Source organism: Cornus florida, unplaced genomic scaffold, assembly GCF_030987335.1.
Source record: "Cornus florida cultivar Cherokee Brave unplaced genomic scaffold, ASM3098733v1 CherokeeBrave_3.0.0_Hap2_Chr02, whole genome shotgun sequence".
In the NCBI taxonomy this organism is placed as follows: Eukaryota; Viridiplantae; Streptophyta; class Magnoliopsida; order Cornales; family Cornaceae; genus Cornus; species Cornus florida.
This window is the reverse complement of record NW_026775572.1, coordinates 4,433,697-4,461,588: the sequence shown is the minus strand read 5'-3', so window position 1 is coordinate 4,461,588 and position 27,892 is coordinate 4,433,697. Positions and strand designations below refer to the sequence as shown.

Genomic DNA, 27,892 nt, shown 5'->3' with positions numbered 1-27,892 from the left:
TTTAACAGGTGAACTCTTCAATCTTAATTCAACACGATTAAATAAACGAATTAATTGTATTAACCCATTTATGATCCGAAATTATTTAAAGTCAACTCTAAATCATTTACCATTTGGTTCGAGTTAATTTGTATATTGAGATAGATTGACACATAATTATATACACAAAAGGGACATGGGCCAAAAATATATACTAAGTACTGTATTTGTTTGTTGCCCATAGTTTCGCGGGCTAGGTATGGGAAGGCAGAAAGGCTTGAGCCCCATCACATAACGGGTCGTCGGACTATAGTAATTTCAAAAAGCGATTCATCTGGTAATGTTATTCGCGAATTGGGAGGACGACCTGTGTCACTTCTTCTTCACAAGATCTGACTTCTGAGCATAGCCTCAAAGAAGTGAATCTACTCACAACCCTTGTTGACCCGGTGAGTGGCGAGCGAGTGTCGCCCTCATCACTCATCGAACGGTCGTCATGCTAGGGCAATCCGAGAACAAGATGGTGGATCCGGCGAACTCCACCCTCGGAAGAATGTTACTGGACGAGATCATGCCGGTGGTTATGGTTCTCCGTACACCTCTCGTCGAAGAGGCTTGCCAAAAGAACGGTCTCAGTTTAGTCGAAATGCTCAGCCCTTTCTGTGTCTTCAACAACATCGACGGTAATACACACTCTTTCTATACGTACACGTTTCTTTATTTTTCCAGAACTGGGGTTATTAGCGTAAATCTATGCATATGTAATTTTATAAATGTATATGCTTCTTGACTTTTTGTTTTTCCAGAATTTGGATTAGCCGGGCATATATATATATATATATATATATATGTATGTATATATATATGTATGTATGTATAGTTCTATAAATGTATTTGTTTATTTATATTTCCTTAGAATTTGGGTTACCAACGTAAATACATATGTATATAATTTCATAAATGTGTTTGTTTCTTTGTCTTTCTTTAGAATTGGGGTAATTAATTAAATCAATTTGTGTGTGTGTGTGTGTATATATATATATATTATTATTTTTGATAAGTAAAAATCAATGTATATATAGTTGTGTAAATGTATTTGTTTCTTCATCTTTCTTTAGAATTGGGGTTACTAATGTGAATATATGTGTACGTAATTACATAAATTTATTTCTTTATTGGGAGAATTTTGACTGAAATTTGGGTTGTTTGTTGTCTCACCGAATTAATGTGTCGATTTTTCCGTGTTTTGAAACAGTACCTGTACGGACAGCAAGTGATCAACCTTACAGGATCCAGAAATTCAAGTTACGGTTATCTTATGCTGCTGACATTCGGCAGCCAGATATAGAGGTAATTATTACTAAATGCTTTTCGCTTGGTTGTTTAGAAAATATAAGAAAGTGAAAGACATGTTTTCAAATTTCTGAGAACAGTTTGTTTTCTCTTATTGAAACTGTTATTGAATAACTCAAAACAGGCCAAAATTTTGTTTGGTGAATATTTTTTCTGAATATCTTGTAAGAAAAGAGTTAAGTTAAAAGCAGCCCATTTTAGAATTTAGTGATCATTTTGCTTCTCTGAAAAATGTTTTACTTCTTCTGTGTTGTTGAAAATAATTTTAAGAGCACTGCAGTAAACAGGCGTTACAGGCCCAGAATAACTTTCTCTTTACTTGTACGATTTCATCTGAGGGCACGACCCATGTATATTCTTTGAAAACTAAGAAAAGGTAGAAAAAGAAAGGGTAGATCTCATTATTCTTGCTATGAGCTCCTCCTTTGATTGTCAAATTTGGAGCAAAAAAAAAAAAAAAAAAAAAAAAAAGAACGAAAGAAGAAGATATCGCATGCACTGGTCAAATATAAAAGTTTAACTTGTACAAATCTAATTAAAAGAAAAAAGATTCTAAAATTATGTTGTCTATCACACCTTCCCCCCCACCCCACCTTTCTTGGGGCTGGAGTGATTTCCTTCCACTGGAATTCTAAGTTTTTCTTTCTAAAAATTGTTCTTGCTCAACTAGGTTGCAAAGGAGCAGTTAAAACAGGTTATTACTAATGCAGGGGAAAGAGATCTTTCCAACTTGTTTTCAGACCCACCTCAAATTGAAAGCGTGCTTGCCAGTAAGTAATATGACCTTAATCTCATGTGAAATGATAGAAGTTAGTTGATTCAACAGACACTATGAATTGGCCATATATTTTATTGTTGACTGCCTCAGTATGCATTTAGTGCATCTACTTCCTCTCAACATTGTGTTTTGAAACAGTGACGCTGGCTTGTTGTCTGTCTCCTTTTATTAGATTTTTCCCCATATGTATTGATTTTCATCCATGAGGTTGAACTTTTGGTTAGGATTATGTACTGAACTCTATGGCATTTTTGCACTGATAATTTGTTATTATTTAATTTTTCTTTTGGTTGCAGCCTGTCAAGCTAAAATTCTGCCATCATGGTTTGAATTTTTCAACAAAGAGCTTGCACGCATGGTCGCTTTTTCAGACCATGAAGCTTTTGACCATCCTGTGGCATGTAAGCTCTTCCATTTACTGTGAACCTTTCTCATTCTCTTTTCTTGCCCCAACTTGCCTTTTTCTTTATATAAGATGACACTTGGCAGTATTGAACTACTTTACTTATGCTATGATTATTCTTCAAGAGTCTTATTTATTTATTTTTCACACACACATATATATATTTCCAAAAGTGTTACAAATTTTATTTTCCCCCAAAAGTGCTACAAATTTTAATTTTATCATTTGTTCAAATTGATGTGCAGGTCTCTTGGTTGTTTCCTCCAAAGATAAAGAGCCCATCAACAAATTTGTTGACCTCTTTAATACCAACCAGTTACCTTCTCTTCTTAATGATGGTGCAATGGATCCAAAGATTCTGAAGCATTTTTTGTTAGTGCATGATAACCAAGATGGTGCTTCTGAGAAGTATATGGCTCATCCCTTCCTTAACACAGTAGGATTTTCAATATGGAAAGAAATTCTCATGCATAATGAGCTTGACATTTATGAGGGATATTGTTAGCATATAAATTTTTATAAAGTATTTGGACTTTAAATAGAATGTTAAAAGAATAAGACAGGATATCTGAAATGCTCACAATCAATAAGATAAGTCCGACAGCCCTTAGTTTAACATTTAAATGACCAACAGTTGTTTATGATAATGTCATTTTAACCATTTTCTTGAAAAGGGTAGTGAGTTGATTGGGACATAATATAATGCCGTCTGCTGCTTATTTTTCTTTTATTGGATGAAGAGGAAGGCAATGCTGACACTTTTGCTTTAAAAATAGTACAATTTGAGTGGTGGAAGGCAGTGGTGTTTTGATATTTTTATTGTCATAAAGGCTATGACGGAATGTTAAAAATTTGTTGGATATGCTAAGTATTCTGTAATATATAGTATTTTTGGTGTGAAAGGCCACTGGATCAGATAATGACGTTTAATGGCAAACGACCCGTCAATGGAAGATCACTGACTTAGTTTTATGACTATCTTTTTGGCAGGCAATACTACAATATAACTAAAAAGTTGTTTACAAAACCATAGTTATGCTAATTTTTGATCCAGTCTTCTTGCGTGTTGTGGGTATATTAAGCATTTCCTAGTAATGGGACCAGTTGTTGACTCCTCTAAATGCGAGGCACACGTATTGACACACAACACCTAGTTATGAGTGTGTGAGACTTGATCTAACTATGAAGCATATCTAATAATTAAGATACCATATAATCGTACATAAAGTTCTCCCTCTTTATGTGATCAAGTAGATAAAGCTTTCTTGTTATATTCTGTTTATTATATTATTGCTTCAAATGATCGAAGTGCCCATGTTGAACATTTAAGGTATATAAGACCACCATTTTTTTTTGATCAGTATATATAAAAACACCATTTAAATTTAGAAAAGAGCAGTTTTTTTATTGTAAATTTGAATATGTAGCTGTCCTCCCATGTTTTTAGGTTTGGGGAATGTATATAAAACCACATTTTACTTTAGAAAATAGGAAAAAGAATTACCAATTTGAATATGTTGCTGTCCTCCCATGGTTTTTATTAGGTTTGGGGATTTGATAAATTCTATACTTAGACACGTACGCACACTTGACACGCTTACTCAAGTCTACATGACATAGTATGGGACAAGGGGATAGTTAACAAGGAGATAGTAGTGTGGGAGTTTTCTGTTTCTTGCCTTTTCTCCCTGGATTTTAGGTCTGGGGGATTCAAAGATCTGGTAGTAGTGAGGTAGTAGGTTGGACTTCCTTGGTATGTTAGGGTAACTTAATAGTATGCTTCCTAGGTGAGTGATGTATGAGACTATGAGTGGTTGAGTGATGGCTGTGTTGAAGGAGCTCTCTATGTTCATAGATTTTCCCCTGGTTGGGAGTGTTATTGTTGGCATGGTTGAGCAGTTGACAAAATATAAAAATATTGAATGATATTTTATATTTTTCCCCCTTTGGTTAAGGAAATTCTTAGTTTCAATAGCAAAAAGTTTGGTAGTTTTTTTCTTTATTTACAATTTCCTTTTCATATTTATTTCCTTTAGGTCATTGAACTTTGATTTCATCTTATTTTAATCATTTCCCGAAATTTAGGAAAAAATTCTAATGCTGTTTTTCTTTTGTCTTGGTTTGACCGTATTTTCCCCCTCCCCCACATAGGGATATCAAAGCATTAATTCTTCCATTTGTATTCAACTATCCATAATGTTTCACCTTCTGTATCCCACCTCTAAAAGTATTAAAATTTTCATTTTATAATTTTTTATTTTATTATTTCAATTGGTTTTAGTTGTTTACTGATAAAACTTTTTACGGGGCTTCATCTATATGTGCAGTTTTGGAGGCAAAAGCATTAAGCTAGGCATAAATCCTGAGGGGAATGTATGAGCCTTTTTGTATATTTATTTATTTTGATAACATGATACTGATTGCAGGAGTTAAAAATGAATAGATAACAAATATAATAAAATATATATATATATATATATATATATATATATATATATATAAAAGAATTAAGACCATGCTAAAATAACTATACAAAGTGAATATGTTAGTATCTCATCGAATATTATTTATGATGATTGACAAATGCACATATAGGTATGGCGTTATACAAATGAGCAAATATAAAACAGATGTAGAGAAATAAAGTAAGTATTATTGAATACTGCTGATGGCAGAAAAAAACATTGTTGGTTACTTTGACCCTTGGAGGGGAAAAAATATCCTCACAAGGCATAGGAACAAAAGGTGCACCTTTAATTATGTCTTGGCTTGCGATGTAAGCCTACTAGACTCTCGCTGCCTTAAAATTTAACTATTTTCAAAATTTTAAGTTGCAAGTTGTTTTCAGGCAGTCTTGCCATGATGTGATTCTCAAGGTGAGACTTGGAAAAGCTTTGTAGAACAATTTGTGTACATTGACCTACATTACTTGTTTAGGTGGTGTAGTGAAATAATAAGCCGTAAATATTCTTTTCTTGTTGACCATCTCTCTCTCTCTTCACTTTTCACTTCTGTAGTTTTTATGATTTTTAAAACATTGATGTACTATCCACCATTGGGTCATTGTTTGATGAAAAGGTAAAAGCTCAGGTGTCAAGTGTTTAAAGTAGGTTTGGGTTAGAGGACAGGCAGTTTGTGGGAATAATGGCCGAGGTTGGGTCTTTATCCCAACTCCCTGGATTGACAGGACTGTACTAGTTAATGGACGTTTTCTTATTTTTATATAATTCATTGTTAAATTTTCCTTTTTGCATAATATTACAAATCTTATATTATTCTGAATCTCCTGCTTTGGAAACATCAGAGGAAGTACACTGAATAGTTTAAGGTTGAGTGCTCATCTTTGATCTAAGAGATGTAAGTGGGTACAGATTGTGGATATGGGTTGCAGACTCGTTTTTAGAATAATCATCTTTTTCAAAAAAATATATGAAGCTGGGTTTCTGTTTGTTTTTTCTCAGATAAAACCTAGTAAATAACAATTCCTCAATCCATTGCACATCCTGCATCTTGCCATGGATAGGGTTTCAAATATATTACAACTGCTATAGTTACTGATTGTTATGCTTCTTTTGCAGCACAACCAAACTTCTAGCAGAAATGAAGAGTACATTTGGCTCAAGTGATTGTCGATTACTGTGTATTAACTCGTCTCTGGATGGGTTAGTCGAACACCAAGAAAATCCATGGGCTCCTCATGTAAGCTAATAATTAAGAATTATATATATATATATATATATATATATATATATATATATATATATAATTTTTGCTTTCGCTCTCATATTCAAAATGAGGATTTATATCATTGGATTATGTTTGGTGAAACACTTTATACTTGTGTTCTGACAGGATCCTAATGCTGCTCCTGCTCAGCATCATGGTTGCTTCCTTAACATCGATGATCAGGATGAGGTGATTCAATTGACCTTTATCTTTGTATACTGAGAGCATTCATTAAGCATTGGATTCTTATATTTTGAATTATAACCAAGATAACAATTCTTTATGAATTGGAACAGATGAAAAATATCATGCATGATCTGTCATCTAAATACATCATTCCTCACATGGAGCAAAAAGTTCGTGGTCTTAATCATCAGGTATTCTATTAAAAATAATTATTTTACTTATGGAAAATGCTTTTACATCCCAATTAATTTTTTTAGTCTGTTATTGTCTTTGTCCTCTCTCCTCTTGAAATAAACCTCTTGTTTTTAGGTTTCTGCAACAAGGAAAGGTTTTAGAAACCAAATAAAAAATTTGTGGTGGAGAAAAGGAAAAGAAGACATACCAGATAACCCCAGTGGTCCTATGTATGTAATGCGACTATTTTTTATGCATATGTTTTATACAATTTTTTTTCTTTTCTCTGTGTTCTAATAATTTACTATGTATAATAACTACTGAAGGTACACTTTTAGCTCCATTGAATCTCAAATTAGAGTTTTGGGTGACTACGCCTTCATGTTACAAGATTATGAACTTGCATTGTCAAATTATCGGCTACTTTCCACTGATTACAAGCTTGACAAAGCGTGGAAACGCTACGCTGGTGTACAGGTAACTTCAAATCTTTGTATTTACTCTTTCGTGTCTGTTGTATTTTTTTTTTTTTAATTTTGTGTTATCCTCTTGGAGTAGTCCGAAAGTGCTTGTGTGTGTTCTTTAGGGGTCTTTGGTGGCCTTAGGTTTTATAATATCCTGGTGTTTGTATGAGTTGTCAAAAAAATAAAAATAAAATCCTGGTGTTTGTATGGCTCCATCAGTTGCATACAGACTGCGTACCTGGGGTTTACCCTGTAATTTTTTAGATTTTTAATTAGGTACGTTGTTATCTCAAACAAAAAGATTGCTTGCAAAGTGCAGTTAGCTTTTATGGGGCTGCAAGCTTTTAGAAATTGGTAAATTTTATGTGGTAAAATGCACCTATTTTAATTTTTCTTAATAAATTTTATGTGGTAGCACTCCCCTTGCCCATTGCCAGCTCATACACTGCGAGGAAGATCGTTGCCTACGGCCTCACATAGATGAGGTCCATTAGTAATTCTTGACGATGTTGAGCTAGAACAACTGTTCCTCCTGAATACTCTGTATCAACGCCAAAAAATTTCCTGCTGCTACCATATAGTATTCATATCTACCTCGTTCATAGGAATTGATATCAACCACCAGTTCTCCTTGTCCGCCGCCCCCCCCCCCCCCCCCCCCCCAAAACACACAAAAAAAAACTTGGGGTTATCCTACAGTTGGAAGACGAAGTAGAAAATGGAATGAATGTAGTGATAATTTGATTCTTCGCAATCTCTCCATATCTTAGATTGAACTGAACTATGTAACAGTGCTGTTAAAGGCGCGCATAGGCTTGAGGCGCAGGTCTAGCGCCTGTTGTCATCCCAGGTTCACTGCTGTTTACTAGGCGTGCGCCTCGTCCTGTTTGTTAGGTGCACCTCACAGTTTTTTTATTTTATTTTAAAAACTATGATTATTCTATTTCTTAAGCCAAAAAGGGTACTTTTGGCAACTTAATAAACAAATAAGAAGCCCAAGCGTATGAGAGAAGAAACTTTTGTTCAAAAGAATAAACAAATAAGAAAGCCCAAGAGTCAAAGTGTCGACTGAACAGAGAAAGAGTGAGACGAACGACGAAGCCCTAGTTGTAGAGATGAACGACGAAGCCACGTCAGTTCTTTCTTCTTCTTCTCTCTCTTCTCCTCTACTTCTCTCCCCTCTGATCCTCTCTTCTTATCTTTGCTTACATCTCTCTCTTCGTCTAGTTCTCCTATCTTTTTTTTTTTTTTGGGGGGGGGGGGGGGGGTGTGGGTGTTTTGTTTTTTATTTAATACTTTCTCTCTCTTCTCGTCTACTTCTTCTGTCACTGCGTCTTTAATAACACTGCTATCTTTTTCCATACATATTCTTCTAAAATTTCATCTATTATTATATTTTTTCCCTTTTTTCTAAACTCATTTTTATTGGTTAATTAGTAAATATTCTACAATATAGACTTAATATAGTTACATTATTATATTAGGTAATTTAGATATCAAAAAAGTTCTTTTCAATTCTTGCTTTAGGCCTCAATTTATTTCGAGCCAACCCTTTTCCGGAAGCCTCCAATCCCATATTCCTCTACTGGGACCTGAACCTTGCTCTTTCCCACAATACAGTTTTGGGGACACCACCTGAGTTAGCAGTCAGTGGTAATGCAGAGATGCTATCGAGTTCTCAGATAGAAGGATGACTTAAGGTGCTATATTAATCAGTAATTCAAAGGACTTTTCCTTGTTATAGTGAACTTTTTTTTTGCAGAATGCTACATTTGCATTCTATTGTGATTCTGATTTAGTTGTTTTAAAGCAAAAATAACAGTAGCCAATTGTAGTTAGCTTATAGAAAGGAGCAAGGGAGATTGTTATTTAGAGAGTGAGTGGTATTACCTACTACTTACCTAGATGGTGACACAAAAAATGGGAAATGGGACATGAGCATTTGTTTCACCATTGTGAATACTCCAAAATTATCTGGAATGGTCTCCAACATAAATGTGGTTTCTACACCAACCCTAATTCGCGGAAGGATTTCCTAATTTGGGCATCTTCTAACTAGAAGCAAAAATTGAAAAGAAGCAGGGTCATGACGTGGAATCTAACCTTGGCTAGCTGTGTATACCATGTGTGGAGACTAGAGAGGAATAACAGAATGTTCAGTAACAAATTCTTATCTCCTCTACAAACGTTGAATGCAGTGGTAAATGCAATCCGACTGAAGCTGTTCTCTGTCAAAATGTGTGATTGCCCCTTTGCTGAAGAAATTGCAAACGAATGGAGCATCCCATCATCCTTCTTTGAGCTGACCCATATGAATCCCTTCTTCACCAGTCCAAACAGCCACCACACTCACCCTGCACCACCACCACCGCATCCACCTCCGTAGCCATCACCATGCAACCCAGTACTATGATACTTCTGATTTGTTGATCTATCCCGGCCATGGTTATGGTAAGGTTAATTAGTGCCTGTGTGCAGTTTGTTACCTTCTGGGCCGGATCTTGACTTGTATGGATTTGCAATCCTATCCTTTTTGGCCACTTTGTGGACTTCTCTTTGGTTTTCTTTTTCTCTGCCCTTTTTTTGTGGGCCGGGGGGTATGCCCCTCGTTATCTTTGTAATTACATTTTTATTTATGTTACTTCTTAATTACCGAAAAAAAAACTTCTATCACTGATGCTTAGGGTAGTGGATGAGCATCTAAATTTTTTTCAGTTTAATTATTCAAATGTTGATAATAAATTAGGTATATTGTTAGGAAATCTTGTGCATGTTTAGAACAGAAAAGGGAGAATTAAGAGCCAATTTGTTTAGTCTTACTCAGCTTTTCATAATAAATTAGTTACATTATTAAGAATTATTGTGCATGTTTTAAAAAGAAACAGAAAATGAAGAACTTTTTATGTCAACAGGACTTAGGTTGGCAAATTTCGTACAAAGTTCAAATTTCTACTTTTGGTTAGAAATTTCAAAGTTAGTTAGTTGTTAAATATGCATATTCTTCGTCCACGGGTAAAAAGGTAATCTAATGCTTTGATGTATTCACCAAATTATGGTTCATGCATAAATGAATTAGGGTTTCTAAGTTTCCATGTTCTGATTTGGTTTGATTCCCTACATCTCTTCAAATATGCATAAAAGTGTTTTTGGAATCTTCTAATGGTCCCATGTCTCATGATCACATGCTTCTATTACCAATTGCATTACATGCGTATTTAAATCAATTGTACTACACTTGGACCTATATATATTAGAAATAGGTTGCTGTGGCCTCTTCAATTGTTGCCGTTTTTTGGTTTGCTTACCCGCTTCTTGTTTTTTTGCTTCGGTTTATTTATATATATGTGTGTGTGTATATCCAGCAACTATTAACGATTACATCTAGACCTATGGTTGTGTGAATATATATTCCCCAAGCAACATTTTTATATTTCTGTGTTTTCTTTCAGGAAATGATGGGACTGACTTATTTCATGATGGATCAATCAAGGAAGGATGCAGAATATTGCATGGATAATGCATTTAGCACATATTCAGTATGTATAGTTCTTTCTTTTAACTTATCAAAAATAAGAAAAGAAAAGTATAGTTCTTTCTTGTAGAATTTTTTTCTGCAATTCCGATTCAGGTTACTGTATCTTTAGTTATTATTATTATTTTTTTCCTGTTACCAAATATGGTTCTTATTCTTACTTCTGCACTTGGAGACATTTATTAATCTCCTTGTTTATACAATAACATAACAACAACCAGATTCTAGTATAACCTATATTCTTCCTAGATTACCCTTCCCATATTGCAAACTATGACACGCCGATTTAGTGAGGTTCGGAATTCCTACTCCTCGACTCAAGAGACTTTCCCAAATCAACTATGGCTTCTCCTTTCGGGTGGAGAGCAAACCTTTACAATGAAGCAAACTTTCTTTCTTTCCTCTTGCTAAGAGAAAAACCTTATCTTAGGCTTCCTTGGGTCACACCAACCTTTTGGGTCAAACCAACCCTTTGAAGAAGTTTATAGAAAGAGTATGTATACAAATGTATCTTTCAAAAGATGGATATACAAATCACAAGCTCACAAGACTAGAGTGTTAATGAATCAAATTGAAGCTCAAGTCTATGTAGAATGAATGAGAGAAATGAAGATAGTAATGAATGCTCAAGTGATAGCTCTTAAATGCTTATGATCTTTCTCTCAAAGATATGTATGTCATACATAAATGCACAGCCTTTATATCGAGAAATCTGGGCAGAAAATGGCTGTTGTGGGTGGTTGAGAGTTCATTTAATGTTGAAATAGCCGTTGGATTCAAATTCCAGCCTAAACCAGTTGGCTGGTTTAAGTACCAGTCGGCTGATGCTATGTATCAGTCGGTCGATAAAGCTAGTCTCTCAATTCTAAACTCTAGAAAACTCAGCAGCCTCGAGCAATCCTATCAGTTGGCTGGTAGATATCTGAAATTGTTTTTAGACACTTTTGAGGGTGTCTTTGGCCTTGGAGTTCCATTCGGTCATTATATGATAATCAATGAAGTACATGACCTATTTTTAAGTTGCCCGAGGATCAAAAATGAACTTTTAAGTGTATATGCATAATCCTGAGATGAGCTTCAAATGCGTTAAAAAATGCGATTGAACTTTGAGCATTGAGGCTTCTTTCTTAACCTTTGAGTTGAAAACATGATTCTTGAGGTCTTGGTCAACCTTGAATGCTTCAAGCTTTGACTTGAACAACTCAGAGTCATTTCCGTGTGCATTGCTTCACCATTGATGTGATCATGTGTATTTGAATGTTTGGAATGTGACTTTGATCTTCTTGCTTCATTGAGGTCAATCTTTGAGAACATGACAAATCTAGCACAACACTGAATGTAAATATTAGTGCCTAAACACTATTAATGATTTGTAATCATCTAAATTAATGGATTGCCCTTAGGTTGAAACCTTTGGGTCAGCAAAAAGGTATCTGCATGTACTGTTAGCTAAAAAAAGTAACATTAAGTTGGCTAATATATATATATATATATATGAAAGACCAAAGACCAGAAAAAGGACACCAGAAGATGCCAAGTTGGTCTTAAGAAGGCTGGCTTACATAAGAAGCGAAATGAATACGAACAAGACTAGGCAGATAAGAGCCAGCATAAGCAAATACATCTTTCATGTAGTTAGATCCCAAGTTACTCAAGTGGCCAACATTCTGGACTCTTATGAAAAACGATGATCCATGAAGACAGCACAATGCTTTCGGCAGAATAGTCATGGCATGGTACTATAACTTGGCATTGTTGGATATTTTTTAATAAGATCAAATTAACACCCTAGAATTGGACATAACCTCCGTCTTGGAAACTGACAACTAAGGCAAATAGAAGTACCATCTAGAAGAGGATGACACTACACTTCATCTGAACTCAAAGTCCAGCTACGTGGGGCTGGTTGCATGGATCCCATTTCACCATTTCCCTCGTTTTAGTGCCATTATTTCAGTCATACATGATGACGTTACCACATCTTTTCTCAATAAACTTTAATTTCGAGGTTTCTATTTTTGTTACTGGCGTTAATGTGAACGATATTACTCTTCCTTGCTAGTATCATTATTTCCTTTTTTGGCAAGATAATCATTGTTTTTCAACTTTTCACGACTCTCAATGGATGCTACTTCTAACCTTTTAGGAATGTAGTCATTGCTAATTTTTTCCTTTGTTGTGGTGTTGATATCCATGCCAACATTTGTATTTTGGCCATGGTTATTTGATGAACATGATTAGTAGCTTTTTTCTTTCTTTTATATAGTCATATTTATAGTATAACTTTTTTCTGTCTTGGTTTAATGTGAGTAACATCATCTTCAATCTCTTCTTAGGAATGACTGATGTAACGGAAACATTTTTGATACCCCATTCTTTTTAATCTTTACTTTTCTCTATTTATTTACTTTTCTCTATGTACTCAAGTTGGTCCTACTTAAATTTTCTTATAACTTCTCCCAGGACTTCTGAGAGTTAGTTTTCACCATTCAGTTTTTCAGTTAAAATGTCATTACTGAGTAGCATAACATGCCATGGTACGCCGAGTAAAATGTGTCCAGTCAATTCATTCATAAGATATGAACTAAATCAAAATATTGACGCCTAATTCTAATTCATATGTAAGCCCATAGTCATTATAACTCACTTGTTTCTTTGCAATTCTTCTTATATGATCACAAATTCAAAGTTCTGTCATACATTTCTCTTATCATGGCAAAGTACTGATTTATGACTTTTTTTTGGTGAAAAAAAAACTCTAGAACCGACCATATTTTATTTGTATAGACCATTTTATAGACTTCCTCAAGTTTATAAAAAGCATATATTGACCCCCTATTCTTTTGTGACACCTTGCTTGTTGCTATTGGTCTCCTTTGTAATCTGTTGTTGACCTTTTAGAGGTATATTCAAAAGCGCTTGGCAGTCTGCCCTAGAATTTATTGACTGATCATAAATTTCTGTAGAGCTTCATTGCTGACAAGTTATATACAACAAGAACGTAATGCACAATTTTAGTGACACAAGAAAATTGGAAAGTTTAATTTTTGATGGTATCAGTGAAAATTACTAAATTCGAACCTGAAAGTACTCAGAAAAACACAAATTCTTCCTGATTATTTCTTTCATCGATAGTTTGATACTGTCAAAAAATTGCTCAAGTCAAATATTTGGAAAAAAGGCTTTGTTTAGTTGAGTATTGGGTATTTATTAATAGTACTAATGAAAGAGGGGAAAAAAAGGAATCATGAAGAAATTATGTTTTTCTCGATACTTACTGGTTTAAAAGAGTAATTGTTACTCAATAACTTCTTTTATTTTATAAAAGATTTTCATGAAAAACTTTGATTGGGCAAGACCTTTCGGTCTTTCTTGAATACATTATTATATAGAATGTGAAAATTGAAATGATACCTTAAGTTGGGTCTTCTCCCAATCCATTTATCAAACACTCCATATTGGAAGGATGGACTTTACAGGGAAAACAAGTAAAGAATAAAAAATATATTTCAATATTCAGTTTACATCGTAATATGAATAGTGATTGTAAAAGTGTTGACTATAATAAAATGGTATGCTGTGCAATAAAAAAGTAGCTAATCCTCCTTCCCCCTCCTTGTATTGCTTAGGATTCTCTTTGAATCTATCATGTTCAAAATAACGTAGTTGAAATGTTGCTTTGAGCTTCATTTCTAGTTGAAACTTGAAGATTCCCATCTGTTGTGGCTAAGGGAGTCAATTTGCATCTGTTGTTGGCACAAACGGTTGCTCCATTATGACATGAAGGTCATAGGTTCGAAAAGGGAAATAGCCTTTTGGCATGCAGAGGTAAGGTTTCGTACCTCTAACCTTCTCAGACCCCGCAAAGGTGGAGCCTTGTGCACTGGGCTAGGCTGGCTAGCCCTTCTATATTTGAAGAATATATCCATAAAAGGATTAAGGAGTTGTATGAGAAATACCAAAGCATATGTAGTTTTATTTTAGAAATAAAATTAGAAAAACAATATGGTATTTAGGGACACAAAAATAATTTTAGAATATCCAAATTATTATTAATAATTTTTTTAGGAATGACTGTTTTGTGCAGACATTGTTTGTAATAATGTTACGATTTTTTTGCTATAGCAAGAGTATCTATGCTTTAAATTCTGTGGTATTGTCAAACTTGAACATGTATTGTCTTTCTTCTTTCCTTTGCTCTATTTTGAGGAAATCTACTTATCTTCTTCTGTAACTAATATATATCTTGTCTGAGATACTTTTTGCAAACTTCCCCAGAGAAGGAAAAACATATATATGTATTACTCATAAACTACTTAACATAAAGGTGAAATAAATAATTTTTTTTTTTTGATAAGTAAGATTTAATAAAAGGCGCTCAAAAGGGGAGCGCTCCCAATGAAGACAACAACCGCCCATGACGACACTATAGCTTTAAGCTATCCGCAAAATCCAAAAGAGAATCCATTGAATTACAGTCCCATCCATTTACCTAAAAGAATAACGAAGTAAGAATATTGTATTTAATAGCCCAAATGGGAGACTCCTCTCCTAAAAAAATATCCTATTTCTCTTACGCCACCAGCCCCACCAAATACAAAGGGGAGTGGCCCTCCAAGCATCTCTGACTCGGCTCTCCACTGTACACCCTTTCCAAGTCTCTAACAAGTCTACCATGGATTCTGAGAACACCCATGGAAGACCAAAAACACCCAAAAACATAGACCAAACATCCTTAGCCACCGAGCAATGAATAAGAAGATGGCTGATAGATTCACCAGTTGTCTTGCACAAACATCACCTGTTGACCACAACATGACTTCTTTTTCTAAGATTATCAAAAGTTAGGATGCTTCCCAAAGCAGCGGTCCAAGAGAAGAAAGCAACCTTCAGTGGAGCTTTCGACCTCTAAATGGCCTTCCAAGGAAAAATGGGGCCCAGACGCTCCAGCATACAATTGTAGAATGACTTAACCTCGAAAACCCCTCTTAAGGTACCCACCCACAGCATCTCAGCCATGCCCACCCCGACCACCACCTGGCTATAGATGAAGGCTAAGAAGTCTGACACTTCCAAAAGTTCCCAAGCATGGAACTGTCGACGGAACTGCACATCCGAAGTCTCCCTCCCATTATCGAAACGAAAATAGTCAGCAACCATAGCATCTTTAAACACAACATTCCGGTAAAGACACATGAATTTGAATGCTAAAGCCAAATCCCCACACCATCTGTCTTCCCAAAACCTAACAAACCTTCCGCTTCTTGCCTTGAACCGAATACGTTTAGAGTATTCATCCCACCCTCTACAAATAAGCTTCCAGGAGCCCATTCCTGCTGGGGCATTCTAGCCTCGTTTGAGTGCCACCCTCCATCTCCCTCCCCATAATGACAAGCGATAACGCGCCTCCAAAGCTTGGCCCTCTTTCTTCCAAACCTCCACAATCACTTGCCCAGCAACGCCTTATTAAACACATCCAACCTTCGAATACCCCCACTTATTAATAGGGGAACACACTCTTTCCCAATTAACCAAGTGGTACTTGAACTCATCTCCTTACCCGCCCCACAAAAACTTCCTCTGAATCACGTCAAGTCTTCGAATAACTGACTTAGGCATCGGAAAGAGCAACATAAAATAGGTCGAGAGATTTGAGAGCGTGTATTTCATAAGAGTAATCCCCCTTTGGACAAATATTGCTTCTTCTAACATGCAAGCCTCCTCTCGAACCTCTCAACAATCGGATCCCACACAACAACTTTCCTTGACGAGACTCCCAAAGGGAGCCCTAAGTAGGAGATCGGGAGAGAGCCAACACCACACCCTAGAGTATCAGCCAAGACTTGAACATCCTCCACCTCACCGACTGGGACAATCTCACTTTCCCAATGTTAATCTTCAACCCGGAAACAACTTGAAAGCAGGCCAATACACACCGTAAATACCTCAACTGAAGGAGGCTAGAATCACAAAAGGCAATAGTGTCATCCGCAAAGAGCAGGTGGGAGATGACTAACTGATGCAGAACTCTGCCTACTGAGAATCCCTGAATGAACCCAAGCTGCTCCGCCCTCTCCATCAGCCGGCTAAAAGCCTCCATGACAATGATAAACAAGAAAGGGGAAAGACGGCCCCCTTGCCTCAAGCCACAAGAACTGGCAAAGAAACCAGCTGGGGATCCATTCACTAAACCGAGAACCTAGCAGATGAAATACAGAAAAGAATCCACGCCTTCCACTTCTGCCCAAAACCCATTCTCTCCATCAAATACAACAAAAAATGCCAACAAACATGATCATAGGCCTTTTCGATATCCAGTTTGCACATAATCCCCAGAATACCACTTCTCGCCCATGCGTCAATGCATTCGCTAGCAATGAAAACTGAATCCAGAATTTGACGCCCCCCAACAAAAGCATTTTGGGAGTCTGAGATCACCCCATTGAGAACTCTCCTCAACCGAATGGCTAAGACTTTCGCAATAATCTTATACACCGTCCCAACAAGACTAATGGGTCTAAAGTCCTTCGCCTCACATGCTCCACTCTTTTTGGGGACAAGAGTAATGAAGGAAGCATTGAGACTCTTCTCAAAAGAGCCATGCAGAAAAAAGAATTGATTGCCCCCATCACCTCAGCCTTCACCACCTCTCAATTCTGTTGAAAGAAAAGCTAAAGTAAACCCATCTGGCCAGGAGCTTTATCCCCATCACAACTCCTCAAAGCCGCCAACACCTCTTCCTCCACAAACGGCATTTCAAGCTAGTCTCTATCACCTTCCGATAATGCCGCAAACTTGAGCCCATCAAGAAGAGGCCTCCAAGATTTGCCCTCCCTCTCTTCCTATCCCTACCAAAGGCTCTTTGGGCACAGCCATACTAAGGAGAATATCCAAGTTTGGAATCCACACAGTGATTGCCCTATGAGGTTGGCTTGTGAAAGGCTGTTGTGAGGAGGAGGAATGAGTTCTTAAAGTGCTAAAATGGCATCTAAAAAGAAGGGGGTTGTAAAGGGATCAATAAAAAACTGAAAAAAATAAAAGAAAAAGAAACTGGTAACTGATTTAATGTCAACTTAGATGGATTCATTGTTGGGCCATTAAAATTTTGGTGTTTTAAATGCATTTTAGTTTTACAAATAGACTCCTGCAGGTGGTATTAGTATGATTACCACCTCTAAATTTTTTTTCACAATTGAACCACCCCCACCCCCACCCCCCTCCCTCTCCTCCTTCTCTCTGGGTATTATTGACTGACACCGTGTTGAATCTGTAATATATTCATGCAGAAAATTGGGCCGTCTGGTCAACGCAATGCTACGCGGTGTGGGCTTTGGTGGGTAGAAATGTTGAAGACAAGAGATCTGTATAAAGAGGCTGCCAGTGTTTACTTCCGCATCTCTGGTGAGGTAATACCAATTTTTATTATTTATTATTTATTATTTTTATAAAAATACTGAACAAGAACATTCATATTCTGCTCCTGAAAAGTTTTACTTCTTTTAGGAACCTCTACATTCAGCTGTAATGCTTGAGCAAGCATCTTCTTGTTACTTATTTTCCAAACCACCCATGCTACGCAAGTATGGTTTTCATCTTGTTCTTTCTGGCGATCTGTACAAGAAATGCGATCAAGTATGGATGTCATCAAATACATTTTTTTCCCTTTTTTCTTCTGCATACTTGCTGTAACTTTCTGAAAACTGCCCGGTCCATCATCAGATAAATCATGCAATTCGCACATATAGATGTGCTCTTTCTGTATTTAAAGGAACTACGTGGAGCCATATCAAAGATCACGTTCATTTCCATATTGGGAAGTAAGTTGCAAAAAACTTGCTTTGTAGTTTGCATGATGAATTCATCTGTGATTGTAGCCTCTATAATGTTCAAAGTTCTTTGTAAATTTTATCTTTGTTGCAGGTGGTATGCTTTTCTTGGGATGTTTGATGTGTCAATTAAACATATGTTGGAGGTCCTTGCCTGTGGTCATCAATCCAAGATGACGCAGGAGTTATTCCTCAGGGATTTTCTTCAAATTGTTCAGGTGCCCACTTGTTACACAATTCTTTTCTGTACTAGGAATTATTGGAGAAAGCAAAAAAGCTTGGTTTATTTCAGTGATGAATTGTTGTTCAAACCTGCCTATGTTGCCTGGTCTAAAGTTTTTATGACATGGACGTTGGACTTCATTGACATTTCCCTTGCAGGTTGAGGAGGCTACAAATTAGAACTTCTTTTTATTTATTTATTTTTGTGTTTTTTCAACTTACTTTCCATGGGTTACCTATTTATTATGTTTTTATTTATTTATAATCAGAGAGGGAGTATTGTTGTTGGGGGTGCAAGTGGGAGGGAGGCATGTTGGCTAGACCACATGTGGATCTGCCCTAGGACTATTTGTGCAACCTAAGTATATGATCAACTCTTCTAATGAATGGTTTTACCATTACATTTCTTCTATGTTAAGTAGTCCAGGAAAGGATATCTGGGTAATTTGTCCTCTACCCTGAGTGACAACACCTCATACTCGATATACATCATTTGGACAGATGGCTCAAATAGCTGCATTTACCATTGATGAAATATTGTCTTCTCTGTTTTATTCTCAGCACGTTGTAGCTTTTTATTGGATTAAATGGCCATCCATCAAAATCATAATTACGATTTATATATATATATATGTTTATAGCATAGATTATTAAATTGGTTGATGTAGGCGTATTGGTTTTGACTCTTTACTCTTATTTTTATATGGATAATATAGAAAACTGGGAAGACATTTGAGGTATTGAAGCTTCAGTTGCCTGTCATCAACATTTCTTCACTCAAGGTTATTTTTGAAGATCATCGAACTTATGCATCACCTGCAGCCGTAAGTTAAATTATGACTTTGTCTCTTTTTCTTGGCAATATATTTGCTATTAATTTTTAATTTTGTTTGTGGCCTTTATATGTTATTCTAACCTTCCTCATTACATTGTGCCATTTTATATGTATTTTATATAGATGATAAGGTTGATGTTAATTGTGATCAGATCATCAAGCGTTTAATGCTTGCCCTTTGTTCTTTATTGGGTATTATTCTAGCTTTTTGCCGTACACCACTACCCTTGCCCGTGTTCCGAAAATCCTGATGTATCCTCTTTGTTCTTGTATATGCCTAATGTTCCAATTATGCATGATAATTCATCTCAACTCACCAAAGTTCTTTTCCAACTATTTAGGTTTTGATAAATGAATAATGTGTCACAACTCCGCTGTATCAAGGGCCATAACCTTAGTCATACCACATGCTATCATATTTTAGTTTTGGTCTTCCTTTCTCCTAGTATTACCTTCAATGTATATCACACGGTTCAACTTCATTAGTGTAATTTTTAGTCTTTGCTGCTTATGGATCTCCAATGGCTACTTAAACTCTCTCATGTATGCTTTCATTTTTAATTGATCCTTTCTATACTTATCCAAAAAAAATAAAAAAATAAAAAAATCGATCCTTTCTTGTTTCTTCACACATCTATCTCAATATGGGCATATCAGAAATTCACATTTTATAAGTATATTAGTCTTAGCCGTCTAACATAATGTCTCATTAAGTTTGGTTGACGTAAGATTTGTTTATAGATTTCACCTTTCAATTTTAGCGGTATATGTCATTCACATTGTATGTCAAAAACACTCCTCCATTTAATCCTTCTTGTTTTAATTCTATGATTCTCTGATTCACATCACATCTATTTTATCCCATTTTGTGAATAGTTGAGTCTAGGAAACAAAAAATGTTTGTTTTTTGAACCTCGATTTTTAGTGTATTTCCACTTATAATTCTAGTTTTGCTAAAGTTACTTTCATATATTTTAGTTCTTTTGATATCCCTTGATCCTTGATCTTTTCTGTATTTCCACTTATAATTGTAGTCTTGCTAAAGTCAGTTTCATATATTTTAGTTCTACTTGACACTTTTTTGATTGTAGATTTCTACTTGACACTTTTTTGATTGTAGATTCTGCACACAACACCCTCCCCCCCCCCCCCCCCCCCCCCCCCCCCCAAGCAATTACTGGTCCTGTTGTTTCATGATTCACCAATTGAAACAATATTACCAACATATAGAATACACCAAGATATCCCATTGTGAGTGTGTTTAGTGAGTTGAATGATTTCAAGTATGCAAAATGATATGGGTTATTATGATGGTCTTTCGTTTTCGTGTAACCCTATAGTAATTGAAAATTCATTTGTTTCTCCCATAATTGTTTTAACTATAGTCAAAGTTTCATTATACATGTTCTTTATCATGTTAATATATGTACGTTAGTCAAAGTTGTTGTCAGGGGCTTATTTGTTATTACTTATATAATGTTGGGGCTTATGTGTAATTTCTGAAAATTGTTAGTATAAATAGAATGTGGTGGAAGGATGAAAGCATTCTTTCATTCTCTCTCTCTTTCCCCATCTCTCTCTCTTTTTTTTTTTTTTCATCCTCTTTCTTCTCGTTTTCTTCTTCTTCTTATACTTTACTCTTGATTTGATTATCTCTTAAAGTCAACATTGTATCAGAGCATGGTTTGTAAAGCTCTATGTGTGTAGTTGAAACCCTATGGCAAGTTTGTGTAAACCCTAGTGGGTGTGAAGGGCTAAGATGGGATTTGTTTGCAAGGAAGGAGTGTTAATCACATCCACACGTACTGTAGATCCAACTTGATTTTTGATCGATTGAAGTCTTGATCGACGATTTTCCTGTGTTCGTGTTGTTCTGCAACGATGACTTTTTCTTTGCGTTCGCAATTCTGGTATGGTTTATTTTGTTGCTTTCTAGGGTTTGTTTGGTGACTGTGTGGTCACTTTGTTATGTATATCAGAAGCCGGTAATCTTTCTAGTTGTAACTGTTTGTGTGTTAGAGAGGTGGTTCTCTACGTATTTTGTTGCTATTTTTGTTTCGGAGGATTGTATATTCAGAAATTGTTTGATATAATGTCTGGCTTAGAGGTGACTTCAAAAGAAGCTGGGTCTTCTCCTAGTCAGACTCCAGTATTGGGCGGTAATAGTGACCACCATTCAGGCCTTTGTATTACGACTGTTAGGTTGGATGAGACGAATTATATGGAGTGGGCTCAATGTGCTCGTATGCATGTCATTGATTTTCGTTACTTTGTTGTGTTTGTTGATGACTTTAGTCGATATACTTGGCTTTATCTTATGAAAACCAAAGATGAAGTTCATTCCATTTTTAAAACCTTCTCAGTTTGGTTGTCCCCTCAAAATCGTTCGGTCTGATAATGGAGGAGAGTTTATACATGGTGGTCTTGCCTCATTTAATGCTGATCATGGGATTGTCCATCAAACCTCTTGTGTCGATACACCATAACAGAACGGTGTAGCTGAAAGAAAACACCGTCATATTACGGAGGTGACCCGTTCTCTTCTGATTGGGATGGGAGTGCCTAAAAGTTATTGGGTTGATGCAACCTTAACAATTACATACCTTATCAATTGCATGCCTTCTAAGGTTCTCGGCTATCGATCCCTCTTCTCTGTCTTACTCCATCGCATTGCCTTGTTTAGTGTCTCACTGAAAGTGTTTGGTTGTGTTTGTTTTGTTCACATTCATCATCGTAAGGACAAAATGGATCCTAAGGCAATCCGATGTGTCTTTCTTGGATACTCTGCCACTCAGAAATGGTATCGGTGTTATAACCCTACCACTTGTTGTCGCTTTGTCTCCATGGATGTTACATTCTTTGAGTCTGTTCCTTTTTTTCACCGCTCGGGATTCTCTACATGGCGAGACTACTATTCAGGTAGAAAATTCATCCATTCAGAGGGAATGCCCCTTTCCTTTGCACGTTCCCATTCAGGGGGAGCTTTTTACTGAGGTGCCTATGTCTAGTCCTCCTAACACTAATGATTTGCAGCAGGGAAAACATCCAATTGTCTACACAAGGAGGGCAAAACAAGTCATTGGCTCACCCTAGGACCAAGAAGTCTCCTTCGATCCAGGTAATTCCTCAGTTGACATTAATACTCCTGATTTTTTTCCCAATAACATTCCTGTTGATCTTGATGTCCCTATTGCCTATCGTAAGGGTGGTCGTAGTTGTACAAAACATCCCATATCTCAGTTTGTATCATATGATGCCTTATTTCCAACACATCGTGCTTTCACTTCGTGTATCTCCTCTGTATATGTTCCTTTTAGTGTTTCAGATACTCTCAGTCAAACTCTATGGAAGGAAGCCATACCTGAAGAGATGAAGGCCCTTGAGAAGAATGGTACTTGGGATATTGTTCCATTACCTAGGGGTAAGAAACCAGTAGGCTACAAATGGGTCTACACAACAAAGTATCATGCAGATGGAACAATTGAGAGATATAAAGCTCGGTTAGTTGCAAGGGGCTTCACTTAGATCTATGGGGATTGATTATTTGGAAACATTTGCTCCATTTGCCAAGATGAACTCTATACGTGTCCTCATTTCTTTGGCAGAATTGGCCTTTACATCAGCTAGATGTAAAGAATATTTTCCTTCATGATGACTTGGAGGAAGAGGTGTGTGTGTCTATGCCACCAGGGTTTAAGCTTGCCAATGGTCAGAATTTAGTGTGCAAGCTAGTGCTTGGTTTGAGAGGTTCAACACTGCTGTGAAAAGAGTAGGGTACACACAGAGTCAGGCTAATCATACTCTCTTCATCGAGAAGCACCAGGGCTGCACCACTGCCATTATTGTATATGTTGATATTGTTGTCACTGGCGATGATCTAGAAGAGATTCATTGAATGAAGTCATTCTTGGGGACAGAGTTCGAGGTTATCATTGAGATACTTTCTTGGCATCGAGGTGTGCAGATCGAAGAAAGGGGCGTTCATTTCTCAACGGAAGTATGTGTTAAGATTTGTTGGCTGAAACAGGAAGGCTTGGAGCTATACCTATTGATATTCTCATTGATCAGAACCATAAGCTTAATGATGTAGATGGAGACCCATTAGATGATGTGGGAAGATTTGAGCGATTTGTTGGGAGACTTATTTACCTATCTCTCATGCGCCCAGATAATGTGATTAGTTAGTTTATGCATGCTCCATGTACACCTCACCTTGAGGCAGCTCATCATGTTCTTCGCTATCTCAAGGGTTCACTTAGTAAGGGGATATTATTTGGTCGTCATGGCCACTTGCATTTTGAAGCCTATATCGATGCTGATTGGGCAGGGTTTGTGATAGATCGATGATCTACTTCAGGATATTGCACATTTGTTGGAGGTAATCTTGTTTCATAGCGAAGTAAGAAATAATTTGTAGTAGCTAGATCTAGTGCAGAGGCTAAGTTCAGATCCATGTCACATGGAGTTTGTGAGTTGTTATGGCTATGAACGATGTTGGGTGAGTTGGGTTATCTTGTTCGCGAATCAATGAAGTTGTACTGTGACAACAAGGCTGCTATTAGCATTACCCGCAATCTAGTTCAACATGACACGACAAAGCACATTGAAGTCGATCGACACTTCATCAAGGGAAAGCTTGGTCTTGGGTTGATTTGTACTCCATACGGCAATGATCAGGTTGCTGATGTTTTGACTAAGGGTGTGAGCAAGACTTGCTTGCAAAATATATTAGTCAAGCTGGGCATGATAGATATCTTTGCACCAACTTGAGGGGGAGTGTTTTCAGGGGCTTATTTGTTATTACTTATATAATGTTGGGGCTTATGTGTAATTTTTAAAACTTGTTAGTATAAATAGAATGTGGTGGAAGGATGAAAGCATTCTTTCATTTTCTCTCTCTCTTTCCCCATCTCTCTCTCTTTTTCTCTCATCCTCTTTCTTCTCTTTTTCTTCTAATACTGTACTCTTGATTTGATTCTCTAAGTCAACAAAAGTTTCATTATAGATTTTCTTTATCGTGTTATTATATGTATAATTTTAACTCTTTTCTTTTTTAAACCCTCCCTGTTACAACTCTAAGGACCCATTGTATGCTTCCTCCAAATGTATGAAAACCATATGATTTTCATTCTCTCTCAGTTATCTTTTTATTTGTTTTCTTAATAATGTAAGTAGCTTTCATTGTTGATCTTCACGGTATAACCAAATTGATTTTGTATGGTTTAATGTTTTAGTGGTGTTTAGTCACTCTCTCCATGATTTTTAATAGTGTGACTCATATATTTGATAACAACATAATTTGTACAATATTGTTATACTTTATGCTTTTATATATAGGACAATGTTGATTTCCCTGGCATATATGTATTTGATAGTTTAAAATCCACCAACACATGTACACGGGCAGTATACAAGTGAATAACACCTATAAATCCTCCTAAAAACTCCACAGAATCTAAAGAAAAAAAAGGGCTAGCCCCGAGACTCCCACCATTATGGGGTATGGGGAGGGTTAGATGTACGTAGCCTTACCTCCTCATGGAGAGGTTGTTTCTGGTTTCGAACCCGTGACCTCCAAGTCACAATGGAGCAAAATGGGAAAGAATTCCCTAACCAAAAATACAATGTACCAGGCATCAAATCTTTCAACTTGAGAATTGTAATCTCGTCTCTGTTTAACACTCTCCAGTTGGTTTCCCTCCATATACACCATATAATACACCAAGGGGCAACACCTGAAGCTTTGGACCCTCTTCTGCCCACACCCTCTATTTCAACAATTAAGCAAGTTGGCATAGGCCAGGATATGCCAAACGCCACCGTAAGGAGACTCCACAATTCCTATTCTCACTTGCATCCTTGCACATACAGCACCAACTAGCTATGATCTTCCCATTTCCTTAATTTGTCAAATGCCACTATGACATTTGCTGTTAAATGGGAATCATTCTATAGAGCATCCTTTTTATTTTATTTTTATTTTTTTATTTAATCACATGTCGTAAACAGATACCACAAGAATTCTTATTCACATTATGATTCCTAATAGTTAATATTTGGATTGACTGAACAAGCATAAAAGGCCATCTTCTAGCTTGGTAGTTCCACGTATCCTTCTATGGAAATGGAGAGGTGCCCTGCTTGATAGTTAAGTTTGTGCAGAATATGCGTTCTGTTATCAAATCCTTGATTTATTTGATTTGTCACTGTCTACAATCGTTTACTAGTTAAGGAGCCTATAAATGATGCGATACTGGTTTTTTTTCTCAGAAATATGGTGAGAGAAACTGATTAAAATAGTCTTTAGCATTGTTAGAACAAAATCTTTTTATTTCAGTACCAAATTGTGTTTTGACCATGTTGTAAAAACAGGAAAGATAGAGCTCATATCAGATTTATTTTTCATAAGAAAGATCCAAGACACACGAGTGTAATCATCAATGAAAGAAACGAACCACCGAGCCCCAGAAATGTTAGAAACAGTGGATGGTCCCCAAATATCATTGAGTTGAATACTTTAACCCTACATTTTCCAATGATCTCTAGGCTGAGTTCCTGCATTCTCCCATATTTGTCTTCTTCGACTTCTCCTTCCAACAGCTCGTCACAATGAAATTAGATTGCTGAAGTGCATTGTTGGATGATAACATTAGCAATGGGAGAAGCATCATCTGTGAGAAAGTCAGAATGTTGACTGATGTTTGACTTTCCTCTCAACTTTTCTTCTCTCTTTTGATGCCGGAGTCTCGTATTCCGGCGTCTATCGTTCTCTTTCTTTTCTTTCTCGGTGTTGGATCTTCGGTTTTGACAGATCATGCTACGTTCGTATCTCAAAGTAGCGACCCTACCATGTCTCAATCTTCACGGGAAGATCAAAAGTTGTTCAATTGATAGAGATGTGGTCCTTAGGGTTGATCATCAAAGCATTGCAGAACGTGAATCTGTATTGAAATCTTGTCTGGTTGGTCATTTTGATCGTGATGTGGGGTGCACTAAAAGGATCTAGGAGTGGGCGACGAAATCTTGGCAGATCTCGTGTGGAGTAAAAGTCTCAACCCTACCTGACGGCCTGTTCTTGTTCCGTCTACCATTGGAGGCCGAAGCTTGCAGGGTTTTGAATGTGGGGAGGAAGAGATGGGGTGAAGCTTCCTTACACATTGACAAATGGGATTTCGCAGTGGGTTGCTCAGCCGTGGTTGATCGCAACAGGTTACAAAGGGTGGTGTTGTTTGGCTTGCCCCTCCATCTTTGGTGCCACAAACTGTTCCTAGCCATCGGAGACCTCTGCGGTGGGTTTAGAGGAGTGGAAGCAGATAATCAAGCGAGAGGCGAATGAGTTCTCCTTCTTGTTTCCGTCGGAGCTGTGGTGCTGAAGTTTGTTTTTGTTGAAGACCAATGAGTAGCCTTCAAGATCAGTTTGATTGAGGAAACCTCAACTTGCATCCTTCCAAAATCCTATTATGGGTTTGGTGAGGCTTCTCCCCTTTCGCTGATGGAGAATTCAACGGTGTGCGTCATCGGCATTTGCAGACTCAACTGAGTTCTCAAGGAAAGCGAAGAGCATTCGCCAACGCTCCGGCAGCGAGTGGGGTAGACAGATATCCGAGGCGTACGCATAATGCCCGTCATCAACGCTTTTCAAATCCTCGTTTTGATCGACTTAATGGTTATCAACCACGTGGCTTTATGAGGGCCTCTCATGCAGCGGACTCAGATGGGCGTAAGTATGGGCCTTTTTTTCTGGGCTGAACAATGGGCCGGTAGGTTTTTATGGACCACAAGCTTCACTTAAAAGGAATGTTATGTGGAGGCCCAACAATAAGCTATCCATTTCTTTCCACAATGATAAGCCCAAACCCACAGTTGCCCAAGTCCAGCCGAAACAATGCTAAGTTAAGTATTGGGCCATTTGAAGACTTAAAAAGAATGGTTCATTGGGGGCTGAATAATAAGAAGTCAGTTTCTTTTCTTAATATGAAACCCACTCCAGCCATCGATCATATACAGGGTCGTCTTCTTCATGCTCCTTCTGTGAATTTCTGGAACTCACCGGAGAAGAGGAGATGGATGAAATTAAGTGAAGATGAGGCTGGTGTGGGAACAAACAAGAAAGGCTTTCGTCATCTACAGTGTTGCGCTGATTCTTCACTCAAGCCCCCTCCAGCTACAACTCGGATAATGGGAAGAAGTTCTAGACTTTCATCTCGGGATTCTCACACAAGCAACCATATTTATAGATGGTCGAGGAAAGATAAACAGAAATGGACCTCTACTGACCCAGGTATGTCCTCTGTTTCTCATTCTCAGAGCTCCCTTAAAGCACCTTCTTCTTCTTCCACCCTTTTTGGAGAGGTGAGGGGCGATGCTGAGATGTCAATGGAGAAGAGTTGTGTTCTGTCTGATGTGCCCTCGGC

General features: G+C 37.0%; 1 protein-coding gene across 1 annotated transcript in view; it reads left to right on the top strand.

Annotated features, from left to right (window-relative positions):
- The first annotated feature begins 236 nt into the window (after nucleotides 1-236).
- LOC132293217 (uncharacterized) overlaps nucleotides 237-27,892 on the top strand; it is a 47,338-nt gene continuing 19,682 nt past the window's right edge. The window contains exons 1-16 of the mRNA XM_059790592.1: nucleotides 237-662; nucleotides 1,235-1,329; nucleotides 2,003-2,102; nucleotides 2,407-2,511; nucleotides 2,759-2,921; nucleotides 6,092-6,212; nucleotides 6,366-6,428; nucleotides 6,536-6,616; nucleotides 6,735-6,829; nucleotides 6,926-7,076; nucleotides 10,513-10,599; nucleotides 17,882-18,001; nucleotides 18,099-18,227; nucleotides 18,315-18,412; nucleotides 18,516-18,639; nucleotides 19,360-19,467. Coding sequence (XP_059646575.1) covers nucleotides 476-662; nucleotides 1,235-1,329; nucleotides 2,003-2,102; nucleotides 2,407-2,511; nucleotides 2,759-2,921; nucleotides 6,092-6,212; nucleotides 6,366-6,428; nucleotides 6,536-6,616; nucleotides 6,735-6,829; nucleotides 6,926-7,076; nucleotides 10,513-10,599; nucleotides 17,882-18,001; nucleotides 18,099-18,227; nucleotides 18,315-18,412; nucleotides 18,516-18,639; nucleotides 19,360-19,467 — 1,827 coding nt within the window. The 5' untranslated portion in view covers nucleotides 237-475. The remainder of the gene's footprint in view (nucleotides 663-1,234; nucleotides 1,330-2,002; nucleotides 2,103-2,406; nucleotides 2,512-2,758; nucleotides 2,922-6,091; nucleotides 6,213-6,365; nucleotides 6,429-6,535; nucleotides 6,617-6,734; nucleotides 6,830-6,925; nucleotides 7,077-10,512; nucleotides 10,600-17,881; nucleotides 18,002-18,098; nucleotides 18,228-18,314; nucleotides 18,413-18,515; nucleotides 18,640-19,359; nucleotides 19,468-27,892) is intronic.